Below are 18,549 nucleotides of genomic sequence, written 5' to 3'. Positions count from 1 at the left end.
TGAAGTGGATTGCTGGAGTGAATGCTGGAACTTTCTCCCTCTGCCTTCTGAGGCAGAGGCAAGAAACTGGGTGGTAGTTGTGCACAGTGGACAAAAGAAAAGCAACAGTGCTGCCATAACATCGTGGTGTCACTGCAGGAGTGGCTGTGAGGGGGAAAGGATATGGGACAGAAAAAACTGTGGCCAATGACTGCATCCACTCAATTCAGGCACAGCCAGCCACAGGAGGAGAGAACAGCACGAAACATCAGCTTCTCGGGTACCACAGTCATGGCCATGACTCAAAGTAAGGAGACATCATCTCTGCTGAGCTCTTCTGCACAAAGCACTTTGGCCCAGGCTCTGCTCTACAAATGGGAATAAACAGTGTGTTTCCATCAGCCTCCAAAAATATTTCCCAGCACTTCCCCACTAGTCACCTGCCATTAAAAGCAGTCTTTTCTACACTGTGTTTTTTTCTAATCTTGATTAGAAATGCCTCTAAGGGAACTATTAACTGCTTTGGACCTAGAAGTGATATCCAGTTTAATTAAGATAAGAATTTAGCTCCTGATTGGATTAGAAAAAGTTTTATGAAGATTCCTTTCCATCTTCTGTAGCACGTAATACTTTGTTGCTCTCTGGAAACAATTCTTAAAGAATAATGAAGGGGAAAAATTACAGAGGTTGAAAAATGCAGAGTTTAATACTGAGAGAAGGGTACTGAATCATCAAACTGCTCCTATAGGAATGTAATCACAGGCAATAAGCTGAGCAATCACATTATCTATGGGCATTTACTAACCTTTACTCCATAGTAATGAACTCCATATGTTGGCAAAGCTTCCACAACTTTCATGTACCTGTAGACAGATTTATAGCGTATCAGATGATTTTCTCTGGAGGGAACAACATCTATTAACATACTTTTTTTCACACATACATTCAGAACATGTCATTTATCATTTGCATATTTTGAAGGTCTTCAATTATTAAGACCCCTGTTTTCAGGAAAAAGCATCCTGGCTTGGGGGAAGATGTGATATTTTGGCTCAGCTAAAGCAAATGCAAAATCTCTCATACAGCAAAATATTCAATCTCTTATCAAAAGGTCACAAAACAAAGTAAAGACTCTGAACTGAACACATGAGCCTTTTGGGAAATATTGATAGTAAAGATGTACTCATAATTATTCCATTACGGTGCTCTGGTTGCAATGGATAGGCTCCAAATGAAAGTGTTTAAGCAGTTGTACCACTGTTTCGCGAGGCAATTCAGACAACCTTTTCCCTTGTTCCTCTTGAAAGAAGCCCTTGAATTGTTGAGACAGTTACAGGCATTGAGGTACATGAGGAAAACAAGTTGTCTACATCATGCAACCATGGCTATCACCTCAAGCACAGCACACTGCATTTGCCTGTAGGAAGTACAGTAATATTAACAGTAAATTAAAAATAAAGTTGCACAGGCTCTGTATGCATCTTGGGAAACCTTGTTCTTCGAAAAGCCAAATTCTGAACATTTCAACAAATATGCATTTGGATTTTTTACTGGACCTGAGGTAATACCTGCCCTTAAGAGTTTGGTGTGAAAACTAACTGATATCAAGCAGGGTATGGAAAAGAGTCTTCCAATAAAGTAAGGTCCAAATAATTGCTTTTCTATTTGAGGTATCTGAAGGAGCACACCCAACCTTAACTGCCAGCCTGTGAAAATGAAACTTCAAATAGCTTCACTTTGAAATATAACTCAGTAAGAAATGAACCCCACAGATACAAATGGTAAAGTTTGTAAGCAATAATGAAGAGAGCATCCTGCACTGGCATTACTCAATAAAAAAGAAAAAAAGGAAAGTAAAAATATCATCTTCACAAATTAGCAAGTGTCATACTCACTGAACAATGGCTTGTCCTCTGGTCAGACCTTTAATTTGTGTGTAATGCTCAATTACTCTGTCCTCACTGCAAACCAAGCACAAAACCCAATTTAGAGGCTCACGGACTTTTTTCATGTGTGACAGCATCTGTGGAAGCTCAGGCGCCTGCTCAGCATGCAGAGGAGTGCCCCTCTGTACATTTCACACTCTGCTTTACATTCTGTTTCTTACTCATTTCTTTCCCACCCCTCATTAGGCAGCGTGGAGCCGCCTGGATGATCCCCACCATCCCATGCCACGTTCCCGACTAATTAACAAATCGTTTCAGATCAGCCTGTTCTGCTGCAGATGCTGCTGCAGAATAATGGTACTAATTGTATAAATTCATTTGCACATTCTAATAGACCAAAGCTTCAAATGAGGGTTAATGCTCCATATGTAAGACAGAAGAAGTTAAACCAGGAATGTTTTCAGTCCTGTATATTTTTTCCTCTGACATTCCATAGGTGGAATATAGATTTGTCAGGAATGACCTTTTTGCATTTTTACTGTTATATATTTCAACATTTTGTTTTAGCAGAATGTGAAATAAAATATGCATTTAAGTGTCAGACACTTGAAAGCAAAGAAAAACCCAGCAGTATTTATTCTGAATAAAAAACCCCGAATCATAAGCAGGTACTGCTACACTGGAAAAATCCATCAGGTACACATCAAGCTTAAAAGAAATGAAACAAATGAGGGAGTCAAACTTGCACAAAGGACATCAGCTCCAAGGAAACAATAATATTGATTCATGCATCCCAAATGCTCTGTTCCTTTACAGGAGGTTCAACCCACAAAACTGGACCTGCCTTTCTTTTTCCAGCCTTTTTTAGCTTATTTTCTCCCCCCGTCCTGTTGAGAAGAGCAGCTGGGTGGGCATGTGGCAGCCAGCCAAGGTCAACCCACCACAGAGGCTCCTCTGTGTGACAGTTGAAGAGCAAGGGGCTCTTTGCAAACCCAGGCTTGGCTGGAGTTCAGATTTCAGCTCTTTCTAATGCGTGGTCCCCACAAATTCTGATCCGGCAGTTTCTGATCCAGCAATTTAATTTGAGAGAACTTTCAATGAGGGATTTGCATCAGATCTTGCATAATTTATGACCTAAAAACTGGAAATGCTCAAACACAAGAAATTAACTCCAGCTCCTATATCCTACAGGCTGAAAACTTTTAAAGGAGTTTGCAGAATTGTTTACAAGTGATCTTGTCATTACAACTCATAGCCATGATTTACATTTTAAATTCAATAGCTTACCAGTATGCGAGTGATGGATGCTCCTGCAGCGTCTTGGTAGGAAAGACAGGCAGTGTCTTCAAGTCTTTTCTAGTGTTTTCATCACTAAAAACCAAAGATGGCACAGAGTCACTGTTAGTGAATCACAGATGCAATCATTAGTTTCAGCAGAAGCAAAGGACTGTATTTGCTACCCAGGAACACGGTGCATTGCCCCGTATCAGGCTGTCACAGCAATGTAACTCTATAGGCCCTCTCACATGACAGTGATGTATATGGTGTCGTGCAGGCTCCTGTTCTAACTCATTATACAGACACGTGATGCTCAGGCCACTGAGGCGGGAGCACCGTATCAATATTTATTTTCCACACACACACTCTATTTGCTGAGTGCAGAATGAGCACAGAAAGAGCTGCAGAAGGAAAGCCTCTGCCCAAAACCAAAGCTTGTAGTGCTAATTTCTGCTCTATCTTTAGCTAAAATCCTACCTCTAGACAATAATTATCATGAAGCAATATGGTACCTGTCAAATCTCGGAGTCTAACACTGATCTGATACACAACAAAGGGTTTCAGTTCATACACTTTAAAATATTTTCACTGAAAATAGTTCTCCTGGACTGCTCACTCTACAGAAAGGTCAAATATTTTGGACTCCAGGTCCAGCCTGGAATGAAATAAAGGGGGTTGAAGTATGTGACTGCAATTTGTCACCAAACCCCAGCCGAATACTGATGCCTGTAAGGAGGTTTTTAAATAAAACGGTTAATGTTTTCTCCTTATATGCTCCATTAATTTATTAGCTGAAACTTGCATGCCTCATTTCTGCAGGATTTCTGCGTGCCTTCATAGCAGCGCCAACAAGCACCGACACGACTTTTCTATGTAAAGAATGCACCAGTCTCATCCATCAGCATCCGCCTCAACTTCTAGCACTCAGGCTTGCCTTGAAGATGCTTTCCTGCTCCTAACCTCTGTTCTCATCAGATTCTATGAGAGATTCCATCTGAGCTATGTTCCCCTCTTCCCGCAAAATCAGCACCCTGTGCATCAGCACAGTGGACCAGAGCACAGAAACCCGCTCCGTGGGCACCACAGACCAAGCTCTGCAGCAAACCCCTGCCACGTTTCCATCTCACATGGCAGATGTCGCATGGAAAACACAGTAAATGAAAGCTTTTTGTTCCTTGGTGAGCACAGGCTAATCGCTCTGCAAGCTTCTTCCCCAGCCCTGAAAATGTGCCTTAACCCTGACTAAGAGGGACCACCTCTGGGGACGAGGAAACAGTTCAATCAACAGCCTATTTATTCTTCCATGTCTTTGATGAAGGTGCCAAGAAGGGGGTCAATTAGCACAAGGAGCTGCTTGCCGGGCCGGCACTCTTCTGCCAGGAATATGCACTTTTCTTTGCACGCTGGCCAGCACCCAAGTGCCACAAAAGGGGACAGCTGGGTAAAGAATCAAGATCTGTCCTCCCAACAAATACAGCCAATGCTCACAAAAGCCAAGGGGCTTTTATTCACCCCTTGAAAGCCCAGTTTTAAGGGATCAAAAGGCTGCAGGACATCTCAGCTTGCAGGGAGAAGGTAGATTATGAGGGTTTTGTAGGGACGCCTGAAAATGCAGACAGAGTGCACCCTCCTGAGGCCCCAGAAACCAGAACAAAACACCCCAAACTAAAGAAACAATCCCTGAGCAACCTGTTCTGATCTCACAGCTGACTCCTCTTGAAGCAGAAGGTTTGGCCAGATGACCTCCTGAGATCCCTTCCAACTTCAATCATATACTCATAGGATAATTCATTATTAAAATACAAATTTCCTCCTGTTTTTAAGGCTGACTCCTAACTGCAATGGCTGCTGTAGCAGTCAGGGCTGGCAGGGAAATACTGCCGAGTAGGAAGGAAGCAATAACAAAATAGTTTATTTTCCAAACAAAAGGGCTGCTCCTCCAGATACACGTTCTCAAATTCACAAAATAAATAACAGGAGGTTTAATGCTGATCTTTAAACCCGTATTTAGAAACCTCATTGCCAGCAAACAACAAATCACCCAGGCAAGGGCTGAAGCACTAAGGAAGCTGATGCTGAGAGGCAAAGGCTGAGCTCCAGCAGAGGAGTTGGGTGGGGAGATAGGTGACTCCCAAGCTGTCACCACTACAACCAGGTGAAGAGGTCCCAAGCTTTCATTCTCCAACCATTATCAGGACAGTAGACTTCTCATCACTGAGACTGCAGATATGCCACAGACCCTGGCAGTGGCAGCCTACCATGCTCTGAAATGCCACCTTTTGCACAGTTCGTGGCTTCCAGCAGGGCTACTCGCCTTCCCACTTGTTTTTTGGTTCCATTTCCTCTGGACATGGTTGAGTAGCAACTTACTTTATCCTTATCAAATGCCAAAATGAGGGCACTAGTTAAGCTTGAGTGACGGGTAGCAGCTCATCAATATGGAAATGTCTACCACTGAATTTAAACTAAGCACCAACCAGCCAGCACACCCACCTCCCCAAAAAGGTTTGTGGGCTCTGAGCTGGGACATATAGTGACCAAACAGCTGCAATCACATCTGTGCCATGACACAGGGCAGGTCCTACCAGCACTGACCCGGAACCACAGGCTCTGGTGCAGTTTGTTAGCAGGCAACTGACAACTTACAGCCGAGCTGGACCTTCTCTGTTCTTGTGCCAACCTACGAACCCATCCAACTTGTTACAATCGCAGAGAATACACTTCTTTTACGAGGCCAAGTTGGCCCTTGGTACTTGCCTTCCTGAACGGACCCAACCTCATAGCCTGAGGTTTAGATGTACCATCCCATCCATTTACATCTGGAAGGAGTCTATCAAAATGGACTCATAACGCCTGAAAGTCTCTGAGAAAACGCAGGAGGGTTTTTCTCCCCCCCCTGCATAATTGTGAAATAAAGCATGAAACAATCCTAGAAAAATGTAAAAGACTTGCAAGAAATGGGGCACAGCTCCTTGCACGCTGGATGCCTTCAGACAGCACAGGCTGGCACACAGCAGCACCGATCTGCTGACTGTATGCCTGAGGATTAGCATTTGGGATGATTCACGGCTTCAGGGATAATAAAAGCCTCAAATGGTCCTCCCCCTCCTTCCACAGAGTTCATTATCATTTCATCTACACCGAGGAGCACAAGCACGTTCTCCCCTTGACCTTCAGGATCACTTTCCCAAGCCCTCAGAGACCCAGCCAATCCCCAGAGGTGACAACTCCAGATAGCAGGAGCAACGTTTTGAATTATTACCTGTTCCTGTTTGGTTTCACAACGACCACAAGATGATACAGAAATCACAGGGCGGACAGCCCCGGCTCCAGATGTCCAACCGTCTACGCTATCTACCAGGCAAACACACCAGTGTTATATCTGGCATGTCCATGGTCAGTTCTCACCAGGGCAGGAGGAGGACTTGGCTGTCAGGTCGAAGAGGCCCACTTGGATTTAATCTGACCTCTGCTATAGAGGGGGCTTCTTGACTGGTGGTTCTTGGCATAATTTCAATGCATCAACTTAAATCGCCCGCAGTCAATGGGAGTGAACTTTTTTTGGCAAAAGGTTTGTTTATTCCCCAGGAGGAGAATATAGGAAACTTTCAGCTCAAGTATTTTTCCAGTATGCAGACAGACCCTTTCCTTCCTATTCCACCCTCTAAATGAGAGTTTTATCTCTGGCAGATATCAAGCAGAACTTGAATTGATCTGGGCAATGTAACTGAAAATCTACATCAGCCCCTCCTCATGCTGAACCTCAACTTGCATTCTTGGTACTGTCCATATTTAACTCTCTGTCCCAACATGAGCAAATGTTGGGCTAGATGCAGCATGCCCTGCTCATCAGTGCCAGCTCTATGGAGATGGAAGGGCAGCTTGTCTCTAAAATAACCAACAGCAGCATTTAACCATGTACCACACTATGAATAGAAGTTCCCACATTCAAACAATCTCTAGCAGCAAGACAAGACCAATCCCACATGCTTCCTACAACTGGTATTACAGTGAAATTTTAGGCATCTTGCTAAAACCCCATCAGAAATTTGGGAAGGAACCAAGCCAAACTATAATGGCATGCTCTGCCTAAAGCACGTTACTCAAAAGACTTACATATTTACGCTCACAGAAAGTGTATCTCCACAGCTTATAGTAAGTGATACAACACCCCCTGCTAGGCAAAGATGCAGAGAGCTGCGCTAACTAGGACCATTTGCCAACAGCTGCCCAGGCTTTTCCCTGCACCCACTGTCACAAACAGCTTATACCTGTTGCTAATGCAGGTGTGAGAGCTTAGATTAATGAGATTAGGATAAAGCATGAAGAGCAACAGATACACCCAGAGCAGCAAAAGCAATATATTGAACTATAATAAGTTATAAGAAAAGCTTATCAGCCCACATCTGCGTAAATATTAACAACTTGATAAAGACAGGACTTCAGACAACTTTTAACTGACTAACGCAATGGCAGGTGTGTCTGCCTCTGCTAAACCATGTGATAACACTTTATAAGGTAGGAATTTATCTCTGGGTAAGCGCATTGTATGGTGATTCTCGTCTATTCTCAAAGCCTATTGACCTCCCTTAAATACTTACTCTTGTGTTACAGGATCATTAGAATAAGTCACTCCTGGGTCTTTCCGAATGTCGCTATTTTATATTTGGTTAATTCTTCAACTCAATTTTAGGCACATCACAGGTAGAATTTAGAGCAGCCTTGGTTTTAGAAAATACCAACCAATCTCACTCATTAACTTGAAAGTTGCTTCATGGACACCTAAAAATCAACAGATACTTCTAAGAATCACGTATGAGATTCCAACGAAGAGTGGAATTTCCCTGCTAAAGGACGATACAATTATTACCCTGCATCATGAAGATGCTTCAGAAACTTTCCATTAGGCTTTTTCTTCCTATTCTGTTCAACATATTTAGAGCTAGCAAAATAAACACACAGAAACAGCACACAATTAGACTAGACGCTTGAAAGCTTGACAGTGTAAGTTTCCAGAGGGCTGGTCACACTGCTCAGATGATGTTAGTAACGGTCTTGTTTCTTGAGAATAACCACTGCATTCCTTTGCTATGTGATTACAAGCAATGCTGTAACAGTACAAGAACATCCTGTGTTGCTGCCCTCATCCCAGCCTGGTCCTGAAGTGACTTTCTAAAGTGACCAGATTTAGGGTAGCATCTCCAAGGTGCTCCCACTCTACACATTCACAGATGAGAGCCAGCAACACAGCCCATCACTCTGCAGCCAGATTGCTGCACCAGCAGGTGCCTTTTCTGTGGGCTTTTGGTTTGTTCTAAAGCAAATGGAAGGGCAGAGCATGGCAACCTCACACTCCATGGAGGTTGATCCGCCTTTCAAGGTACCACAACAGGCATGAGGAAGAAGCAGCAAGGCAACAGAAGGAGAAAAAAAAAATGAGCAGGGTTAAAAGTGCAAGAGAAAACAGGGGGGAAGGAAGATAGAGCAGGGAATGTACAGGAAGAGCCTATGGATTTAGCAGCTTTTGAGTATGTCAGAGCAGCAGGATCTTGGCAGCAGGATTTTGAACCGTGCTCTCTGACAAACCCTCTTTTGTGACAAATGCCAGACGTTTCCCATCATTTCCCAACCTTTCAGTTTATGGTCTGGTGGCACACTCAAGAAAGTTATTTTTCTACTGAAGGAAGACCAGGATGCAGAATAGCCATAAACAAAGGGCTCCCACTGGCACAGAGCAACCAGAGCTAAACCTTAGCCCCCAGCCAGCAGGGAGCTTGGACTGGGCCAGGACTGTCAAGTCTGCCACTTGAATACCAGGTTAGAACTGCCTGCTCAGAAAGGTATTTGAAGGAGCACTTCTAAGAGCCTTCCAAACCCTGTACGTGAAAAGGACCACGATAAGCAGTGCAGATGGCTTTTTCAACACCAGACTTGTTGTGCATCTATACTGCAGCAATGCTATGGGTTTCCTGTACTGTGCTTTAGTCTCACAGCTCAAGGGAAATGCATCAAACACACAGCAAGGCTGGGGCTGGGCAATCCTTCCCCACACTTAGCATAGACTGGACCACAGCTGTGGACCCCCAGACCTGACCTCCAGCTCCAGCCCTGCTCCTTTAGGCCAATTTCTCTCCTTCCCAAGTCCTGCCTGACTCTCAGTAAGAGTGGCAGCAGTGCCTACTGATCTCACAGGGGTTTGGTGACCCTACTCATTGGCTTTTGGAAGATGGACCAAGAGCACCAAGGAAAAAGCAACGTTTCTCCTATCAGCTATATGCATACACCTCTACCTGAGGACATAAGAACAAGTAAGTTCAGACAAGTAAGAACATGACCTGCTCCCAGAGCTGCCTTGGCAGATGAGGCACTGTTCATACTTCTACTTTGCAGAAGAGGAGCAGGGTGCTTAAGAAGCAGCTCTCCATAGCCAGTGAAAATCTGCGACCTGAACCTGCCCTAAACTCTCAGATGTTCTTCTACAGTTCTTGACGTGAAATACAAGTATTCTGAAGATAAAACCCTTTGGTCCTTGAACACCACACCTACCACTAGTGGTGGTTATGGATCTGGTAGAGTATACCCACATTGATAGAGCTGCTCAGCCATACCAACAGCATATGTTAGCAGTGCTTCTCTATCAGACCAGATGGGAAGCAGAACAGCTCTGCTTTACCTGGGGATTTACTGCAGAGCAAAAGAGGACTATTCACAGTTGATACAACACTTAGAGGGTCCCAAACCCTTCCTCGCAACAGCAGATTGTTATTTCTAACATTCAAGCTTTCTTCCTGTTCACACAAAAGTCAGCTTAGCCATATTAGTTGTGGGGTTTAGCCTGTCTGAGTACAGCAACAGAGTTTAAAGCTTGTTATCACAGCCCTGTGTGCTGATACAGACAGACATGGAACCACAAGAAAAGTAAATTATCCAAATAACGATAAAGACTCGACAAATCTGCAAAAGCAAAAAAGCTGAGGCTGAAAAGCTGTCGTTCCATTTCCTCAAAGCACAAAACACACCCCACGTGATAGATCCCAACCACCATGGGAAGGAAAAGCAAGAGAGATTTATTTTTGCTTTTTCAAGCAAGGATCTTGTTTGGAGTCAGAGCAGAGCCCAAATTCCTGCTTGCCGCTGACAGAGCAGGACTGGAGAAACTCTCTGTGCACCTCACAAAGTTTCCCGGATATTCAGCAGAAAGGAGGTGAACACATTATGATACAAAAGCCATGAAATTTAATTTTACAACAGGAAAAGGCAATGTGTTTTAACGCTGAATCTGTGCTTGAGGGTATTTCTACGGACAAGGGGGAGAGCATCTTTTACTTAAGGCTGTAGATGCCATGATGCTACTCCAAGCATAACAGCTACAACAGGAATATGTCTCTGACTTGTTCCTTGCATGGGACACGATGTATTTTCTGGCACCATGCTTGCCTTGTTTCTCATCTGCTTTGGATGCAGAGCACACACAAAAGCCCTCCCTAGGTGGCTGGGTTGTACCCATTCTAGCACTGTTGCTCTGAGTTAACGGTTCCTTAAAGGAAAAGAAAACCAAAGAAAATACAAGACCATGGAGGGACAACTGAAAAGGACTAAACACAACCACCCCTTTGCCACCCCTCAGTAAACTGCACGAACATCAGGCATATGAAATCTAAAATGCGTGTTCCTTACTGAACTGCCATAATTATATGTAAATATTAAGTTACACTGCCATATACAAACAGTAAATCCCATGAGATCAGATTATTAATGAAAACATCCTTTTTCTTCTCTTCATCTAATCCTTTTTGCTCATTTCACCCACAGTGCTGCCACCTAATTCAGCCTAATTCATGTGCTACATAACAAGCATACTATATGAATTCCCTGAGAGCTCCTACAGAACTGCTTTAAAATAGGAAATAGTAAAAAAAAATCTTTAAAATTACATCACTGCAGAGACTGTATATGCTTTCGTCTGCCTTTAACTGTATGAATCCACACATGGCACCAGTAGAAAACAACCCTCTTGCTGTTAAATTCTAGCAGAAAATTAGGGTCCTACCCACATATTTTTTTGTCATTGTACCTGGTTTACACAGCAAATTTCCACTTTTTATTCAAAAATAAAACACCAGGAGAGAACATTTTCATCTCACAACTGCTACCCAAGTGCACAGGCAGAGGGAGTGCAGCAGCTCTCTGCCCGTCTCCCCTCCGCCTACTGCCTTCCCTCATGGTACATTGGGGTATATAACCCCCAAAACGAAGTGCAGCGACTCATCAAGAAAAGCAAGACTTGCACAGTGCTAGAGAAAAATCACTGCAGTTTTCAACCACCTTTCTCTGAAGCGAGTATAAAATTCACTTAAGTAGAGAACTCCTTGGGAAAGTGGGTATCTGATACCTCTCAAGTAGGGGAATCATAGTATGAAATGCACATCAAACATGACTGTCCCTATGCTTGTTTATTTACTACCTGGGTTCATTGGATGAACCTAAATAAAGTGAAATAAATAATCAACCCCCCAGCAAACAGGCTCTAAGTTAAGAATCCTTGCTCATCTTGTCTCAAATTAGCTGTTCATTGCAAAAGAGCGAGCTCAGGAAAGCACACAGTTCAGTTTGACTGAGACAGTTAATGGTTCACGAGCAAGTGCCTAGCAAGGTATTTAAAGAAAAAGTGTGCAGAGTGGCAGCTGAGATAAAATACACAATGACTCACTTGGCAAACAAGAGCCGTGGAGCACAAGGAGCACAACAGCAGCGCCAGTGCTGAGCACTGATTTACAGCAGGGCAGACACAGCCCACACGGAGCGGTGGGTCATGCTAGAGAAAGCCTCTGTAAATAGCAGTGCATAGGCATTTACAGAGCACTCTTGCATGAAAAAGGAAAAGAAAATAAAAAACTAAACCACAGTGCTGCTTATGACAGGAACCTTATCAATGACCTGAGTGAATCCTGTGGTGACACACCACCTCTTTTGTATCACCCACCGATATATGTGGAAGGAAATCCTCAAGGGCTAAAGAGGCACCCAAGACTGTGCTCAGGTCTTTTGCCTCTGCTTGAGGCCAGAGTGGATGCTCCCTTGTAACTCATCCCCAGTCCCACTGACCCTGGAAAAGAGCTTCCAGTAAATGGTTCACAACAGGTCTCCTTCCACCAGCCTAATAGGGGCAGGTCCATGGAGCAAAAAGGTTTGTGCTGGGGAGCTGACAGACATGCTGTACCCATCTCAGAGCTTTCTTTAGGCCAGCTCTGATCTTGCCCCATAGCCTGCATGCCTGTTAGTTGCTGGTACACACGAGGTGGGCTCCATTCCAGCCACACGGACACACCTTAAGTCCTCCGAGACCTCCCCAGGATGCAAACCTGAGGAAGGGCAGAAGGAACATTTGAGCAGAACAAATCTGGGAGATTTGGTCCGGATTTGTGTTTCTGCTCCAACTCCGGTCCTGGACACAGCCACACCTGGAGTTTTGGTCATATGAACCTGGTGAGACTTCCAAAAACAGGCTGGACCAGCTGCCTCCAACACATCTCAGGTGTGTCCTGTTGCTGAAGCTACCTTAATCTTGGGGTAAGCAGTACACTGAGCAGGTGCTTTGCTATCAGACAATTATTAACTTCTTTCAAGTGGCTATTTTATAGCACTGCCCACATTATCCTTTTCACATTCTAGTCTACCAAAAGATTTTGCCAGTTTATCTGGCAAAATAATTATATTCCCAAGAAAAACTATCCAAAAATCCACTCTTAATTAGGAGCAAATTGTTAACTTAAGGTCCTTTCCAATCCTAACTATTCTGTGATTCTAGAATACCAGTTTTCTGCACCTAGACAAAACACTTCATTTTCTCCTCAGTAAAGCTTTTAAATACAGCAGTTTCTGAGCCAATTACTCCATAGCTGCCGTTTGCAGGAGTATCTTTCACACAAACCTTTTCCTTTTACAAACTGTGTTTATCACCCATATAGTGATAAACCCTGGTGCCTTGCACATGTCAGCTATCAGGAATTCATTATTTTGTCTGTGTTATGTTATACCAGTCCGGAGTTATCTTTGCAGCCCACAGGCCAGAATCAAAACCGAATGCGTCAGCTATTTAAAGAAAATAGAAGCCCTCCTCCAACAATTTAATTAACTTTCAGGGAGCATGGCTGGGTTTCAGTTCTGGGAATGTTACTGGGGAAAATATGATCCAAGATTATCAGTCAGAAAATACACTTTTCCATAGCTAACCTGATTTTAATAGATGTTTTTCTAACACTAGAAGGTCAGCATTTAGGACATCTCAGTTATAAACTCTCATCAAGCCACAAAGAAAAATACTACTATATATTATTGTACAGCATTTTGAGGGCAGATGCTTAGTCTGTAAACTCAATACAACTAAATCATTCATTTCCCAAAGAGGCAACACTTTACATGTTCCATATTTACACAAGGAATAATTACCAGACTGGTCTGTTATTTTGCCTGCCTGCCAAGACATTAGGTTTCTTTAAAATTCAAATCAAACACCTAAGATAAGTAGAATATGGACTTTTTTCCCCCAAAACCTCCCCATGCCAGAAGCTGCAACTTCTCTTTTGTAAAATCCTTGAACAGAGGTTTAAAACGCCAAGATTTTGTAAAACCAGGCTTGGAGCTTTTTCTGTTTCATTTGCAAACATGAAAGTGGGGGAGTGCAATTAACTAATTCAGAGTTTCAAAACTCCTATTAATGACTAATACTTTGCTTGGGGTTCTTATTACAGGAGCTAGAAAAAAAATGATGGGAATTCAGTTTAAACAGAGCAGCTGTCAACTGGAAGCCCTGAATGAGTCACAAAAAACAAACATGAGCAAAGCCTTACATCCCTTCTCTCGAGGTAAACGTGCCCAGTCGTTGCATGGGAAGGCAGAGGGTCAGAGATCTGCAGCATCCCAAACTTACTGGGACATCATAGCTGCAAGACTCAGGAGGAAGAGCCCTGACACTGTTCCACGTAAGGAGGGGAACGGCTCATGGGGCACCCCTGTGACATGCTCTTCATCACACACAGCAGGGCAATTATTTTGGCTAGGATCACCAGTTCAAACACAAGAAGGAACTGGGTGTGCAGTGAGCTACACTGATTGCAGTCCGCTGCCACGTTTGTTAATCATTCCTTTTGCAGCCCACAGTCATTTTAGGCTGCATTTGGGAAACCAGAGCTGTCCAAAACAGGCTCACATGCAGTGGACACACTGCCAGTGCAACTCTGAAGCATGTACTTAAGTCTTATCAAGATGTCTTAAAAGCCAGGGTCCTCTTAAAGTAGGACTTGGGTGGTTTATCTTACATAAAGCCACTCTCCAAATGAGAAGGCGCATACCCTTGTCCTAATAGCCCAGCTCAGGGCACTGGGGTCCTATTGCAAACCACCTGCAATGGCCAAACCACAAAGACCCTGATATTTTCATGCTGTCAGTGCTACCAGACTGCACAGCCCCTCCAGAGCGACCCTTGTGGTGTAGAAATCACAAGTTTTTACTTTCTCTGAGCACCACAATGTCAGGTTTGCTCACTGAAAATAAACAGGTTTCAAAAGAATGCTGCATGGGTATGGGAGGGTGGCTCTCAGGAGATTGCTGCTCTGCCATGAAGATGTTATCTGAGAGTTTGAGCAGTGGATTGGGAAAGGGGTTACTGCAGAGCTGCAGGAGTTAGAAGTGTTTGGACTTTGGTACAGATCTGCCTGCTCCCTGCTAAAGTTAGGGGAATCCACACAGTGACCTCACTGCGCGATGTGTCCCCATGGCAAAGCTCCCTATGGCATGTCTGAGAAATCAGAGATCACCAGTTTTTCCTGGACTGGCCCATTTTTCACTTCCAGAAAGCTAATCTCTAGGACTTCAGGCAATTCCTGTATTTACCCATGCTCATTCAGCACTAATTCAATATAAAGAAATATTAACTGGTGAGTTCTCACGTAAGCAGGAATGGTGCAAGAGCCACATTCCAGAATGTGATTCAAAGTGGAACAGCCAAATGACAGTGAACAACGAACATACCAAAGCCAAGGCACTGCAAATGGAGGCAACGCACTGCACAAGCAGCACTGCTGCAAGGATATATTCCTGGTATCGCAGCAAGTTTGGCAGGGGAGGCCAGTCCCACAGTATCTTTGTGAAGATATGCTGGTAATTAAGCTAGTGCTTTATCAGCAGTGGCCCAAAGGACCACTTGTGATATGTAAAATGAAATTCCTTCGCTTCTGGTGTGCTCACTGGGCCTGAGACAGCTGGCCAGGCTCATCAGCTATGGAGCAGAACATATGTTCTGTTTAACAGAGGAAACAATTGCTGCAGCTATTTCCACGCAACTGTTAGAGGAAGAGCTGCACTTGGAAATCACTCTTGTAGCAGAGTGTTCTTCCTTCCAATTCTCTATAAATACTTTTAAAGGTAACCATGGGCAATCCACTCCTTGCAATGTTTCTGTAGAGGCATGGAAGATAACCACAAGCTCAGTTCTTGGCCGTGTGAAGCAATACTTACAAACCTACTTATGGCAAAAAAAGAGTCAACGTTAAGTTAAACACATAAGGGAGGTTTTCACCACAAAGGTAGTTTTTAACCTTAACCCTTTCCTTGAGGATTGAGAGCACATGCCACCAGCAGCTACAGCGTAAGTTAACTCCTGTCAAGTGAACAGTGGTTCTCTAGTTAACTGTGCCTAAACTGAGTTAAGCTTAGAGTGTCCCTGTGAGATCAGGCAAAATGAGTTAAATGCAACACACTGTGGCTATAAGCCGTTATACTGTGGGTCACAAAACAGGTATGCAACATGAACAGGAACAGAAATTGTACAGCCAGCCCATCCAGTTGATCTCAGCCACAAGGACATTGTTTCCTCTCTGCAGGCATGACAGCACACCAACAAAAAGGAAAAGGAAGTTGTGATGGACTTTACAGAGCGTGTCCTTCAGTGGAGAACGTGCTGGTATTTGGAGAAGAAGGGGTCTTGGGCAGCAGCACTGGCATGCACTTAACAACTGCACACTGAAGGAAACAGAGTATGTCACTTTGGCAGTCAGACGTGACTTGCCCCCTGCATTTGTGCACACAGTTCTTTACTGAGCATTTTCAAAGCCTGGCTCTTAAAAGCTGTTGTAGCTAAAGCGTAAAACACTCCTCTCTTCCTATATGGAAACTCAGCAAGTAGTAAAACATTAACACGACCAAAAACAACCTTCTGAATTTCTATTTGCTTAGTGAGCTGTTTCTAATCGAAGGTCTTTTCCCTTGGCTCTAACAGGTCCGAGTGTGACCCCACCTCCTCCGCACAGCCAGTTACCGTAACCAGTGCATGGTAAGAAGCGATCTCCAAGGGTGAGCCTGGTCTGACGATGCAGCTTTAAACAGCTAAAGCCCAGCAATGGGGTCACACATCAGCTACCACACAACTGTCGGGTCAAGTGCGGGAGGGAAGGGAGAGGCTCTGTGGGGCAGCTGCACAAGAAAGCGGCTCATTGATCTCCAGCACGGGCAGCTGACAGGCTCCATGTCTCTGCACGTGCTGCCACTGTACAGGCAGGGTCACCCAGATGGACCCAAGCCACGGTGCAAGGGAAGCGTGGGAGCTTTCTCCCCATCCCATGTTCGGGAAGGGGAGCAAAGTGGGATAGCCTGAAAAGCTGTTTTGACTCAGAGCCTGCTCACAAAAGGCATTACTCACCCAGATTTTATCCAGCTCAGCAGCGCATTTCACTTTCTTCAGCCGCTGCTTGCAACTGGACTTTACCCCTGGTTTTGATTGTTTGCAATACAATGCCAACACAGAAAAACACATCCATCAAGCACACTGGTATTAGAAAGGAAAATGTTATTACCTGGAATAGTCTCCTTTAGCTTCCTACAATTGAAAAACAGTGACAGAGTTAAAACAGGAGCTCTTCAAAAGTCCTCGATTTTCCCAGCATTGTTCACTTCCCCACTCCCACAGCTCCGGAGCCAAATCCTGACCCCAGTTACACGCAATGCAAAGCATGGAGCCTGCCTGCATGCATTCAAGAACAGAACTTGACCCTTTATGCTTCCAGCTGTATATAATCCACCTACACCATAAATAAAACCATTTCCAAAAGGGGGATGATTTTCACACTGCAAATCAAATCTTGCTTTTACTGCACAAGAAGTGAAATACAATTCTCTCTCCAGCCAACCGCATCCAGCTGAAGGTTGGCTTTACAGGCAGGTCAGCAGTTGAGAGGAATTGTGTTCACTCGAGATGAAAACAACAGTGCTGGCAGATGGAGCTGCTGCAGCTTTGCTGTGACATTCTGTCACTGAGAATGCGATGGGGAAAAAACCCTCAATGTTTTAAAGGTAGAGTTTTATTTCATAGAAAATGGTAAGTAACCAGAGTGTAAGTCTAAGTACAAGAAAACTTGATTAAGGAGAACAAAAACTGACATTGCATATTTCAACATAACAGAGGTATCAAAAACATAGGCTCTACAAATATTCACAAGCATAATCAGCAATTTAGCTACTCCTCCTCCCAGATCTGCAGAACATAAATTAGAGTGATAAATTGGATGTAAACCTGCCCAAATACACGACTTCCCCTAGTTAGTTGCTCCTCTTCCTTCTTTCAATTTCAAACCCCTCAAATAAATACTTCTCTCACTTGCCCGTGAGAAAAACACTTCCCAAGTTTTCTATCTTTCCTTCTCCTTTTCCCACCCCTCTGTCCAGCTGCAGAGACTCTAAAAAACGCTGCATGTGCTTGTCTTTCTATTGAGAGGGGAGAAAAAGAGAAGCAGAACACCACATCCGAGCTAAACCAAGCCCAAGCCACCGGTGCCCGGCGGTGAACCGCATGGGAAGAGGGACTTACCTGCAACACCAGCGCTGCCAACTTGAAGACGGTCTCGCTTTCCACTTCAATCTGCCCCTGTGCAGGGAGAGAGCAGGACATGAGCACGAAGCGCCCCGCCTCCCCGCACACCCGCTCCGCCCCGCCGCGGGGAGGGGGGAACCAGGGGGCGGGAGCGGTGCCCCGGGACAGCGAGTTCCAAGGGGCCGGGGTCCTCCCTGTGCCCCCCTTCTGCGATCACGTCCTCCCCCGGCAAAGCCTCGCCCCTTCCTCCCCCTCTGCACAGATCTTTTACTGCACTTCACCGGGTGCTGCTTTGGGTTATTGCATCTGAACGGGACTTTTGACAAGGGCATGTAGGGGTAGGACAAGGGGAAATGGGTCTGAACTGACAGAAGAGAGATTTAGATTAGACATTAGGCAGAAGTTCTTCCCTATGAGGGTGCTGAGGCGCTGGCACAGGGTGCCCAGAGAAGCTGTGGCTGACCCATCCCTGGCAGTGTTCAAGGCCAGGTTGGACACAGGGGCTTGGAGCAACCTGCTCTAGTGGAAGGTGTCCCTGCCCAT

At 44.5% G+C, this 18,549-nt stretch overlaps 1 protein-coding gene across 1 annotated transcript in view; it reads right to left on the bottom strand.

Moving 5' to 3' along the window:
• The window catches only part of FRMD4B (FERM domain containing 4B), an 83,952-nt gene that overhangs the window by 26,611 nt on the left and 38,792 nt on the right, over positions 1-18,549 (bottom strand). The window contains exons 6-10 of the mRNA XM_030501162.1: positions 18,004-18,060; positions 16,994-17,016; positions 3,153-3,236; positions 1,875-1,940; positions 785-842 (exon numbers count right to left, since the gene is read on the bottom strand). Coding sequence (XP_030357022.1) covers positions 785-842; positions 1,875-1,940; positions 3,153-3,236; positions 16,994-17,016; positions 18,004-18,060 — 288 coding nt within the window. The remainder of the gene's footprint in view (positions 1-784; positions 843-1,874; positions 1,941-3,152; positions 3,237-16,993; positions 17,017-18,003; positions 18,061-18,549) is intronic.

This window comes from Strigops habroptila, chromosome 11 (genome assembly GCF_004027225.2).
Source record: "Strigops habroptila isolate Jane chromosome 11, bStrHab1.2.pri, whole genome shotgun sequence".
Lineage (NCBI taxonomy): Eukaryota > Metazoa > Chordata > Aves > Psittaciformes > Psittacidae > Strigops > Strigops habroptila.
The sequence above is the reverse complement of the archived record's forward strand: the minus strand, read 5'-3'. Positions and strand labels throughout refer to the sequence as shown.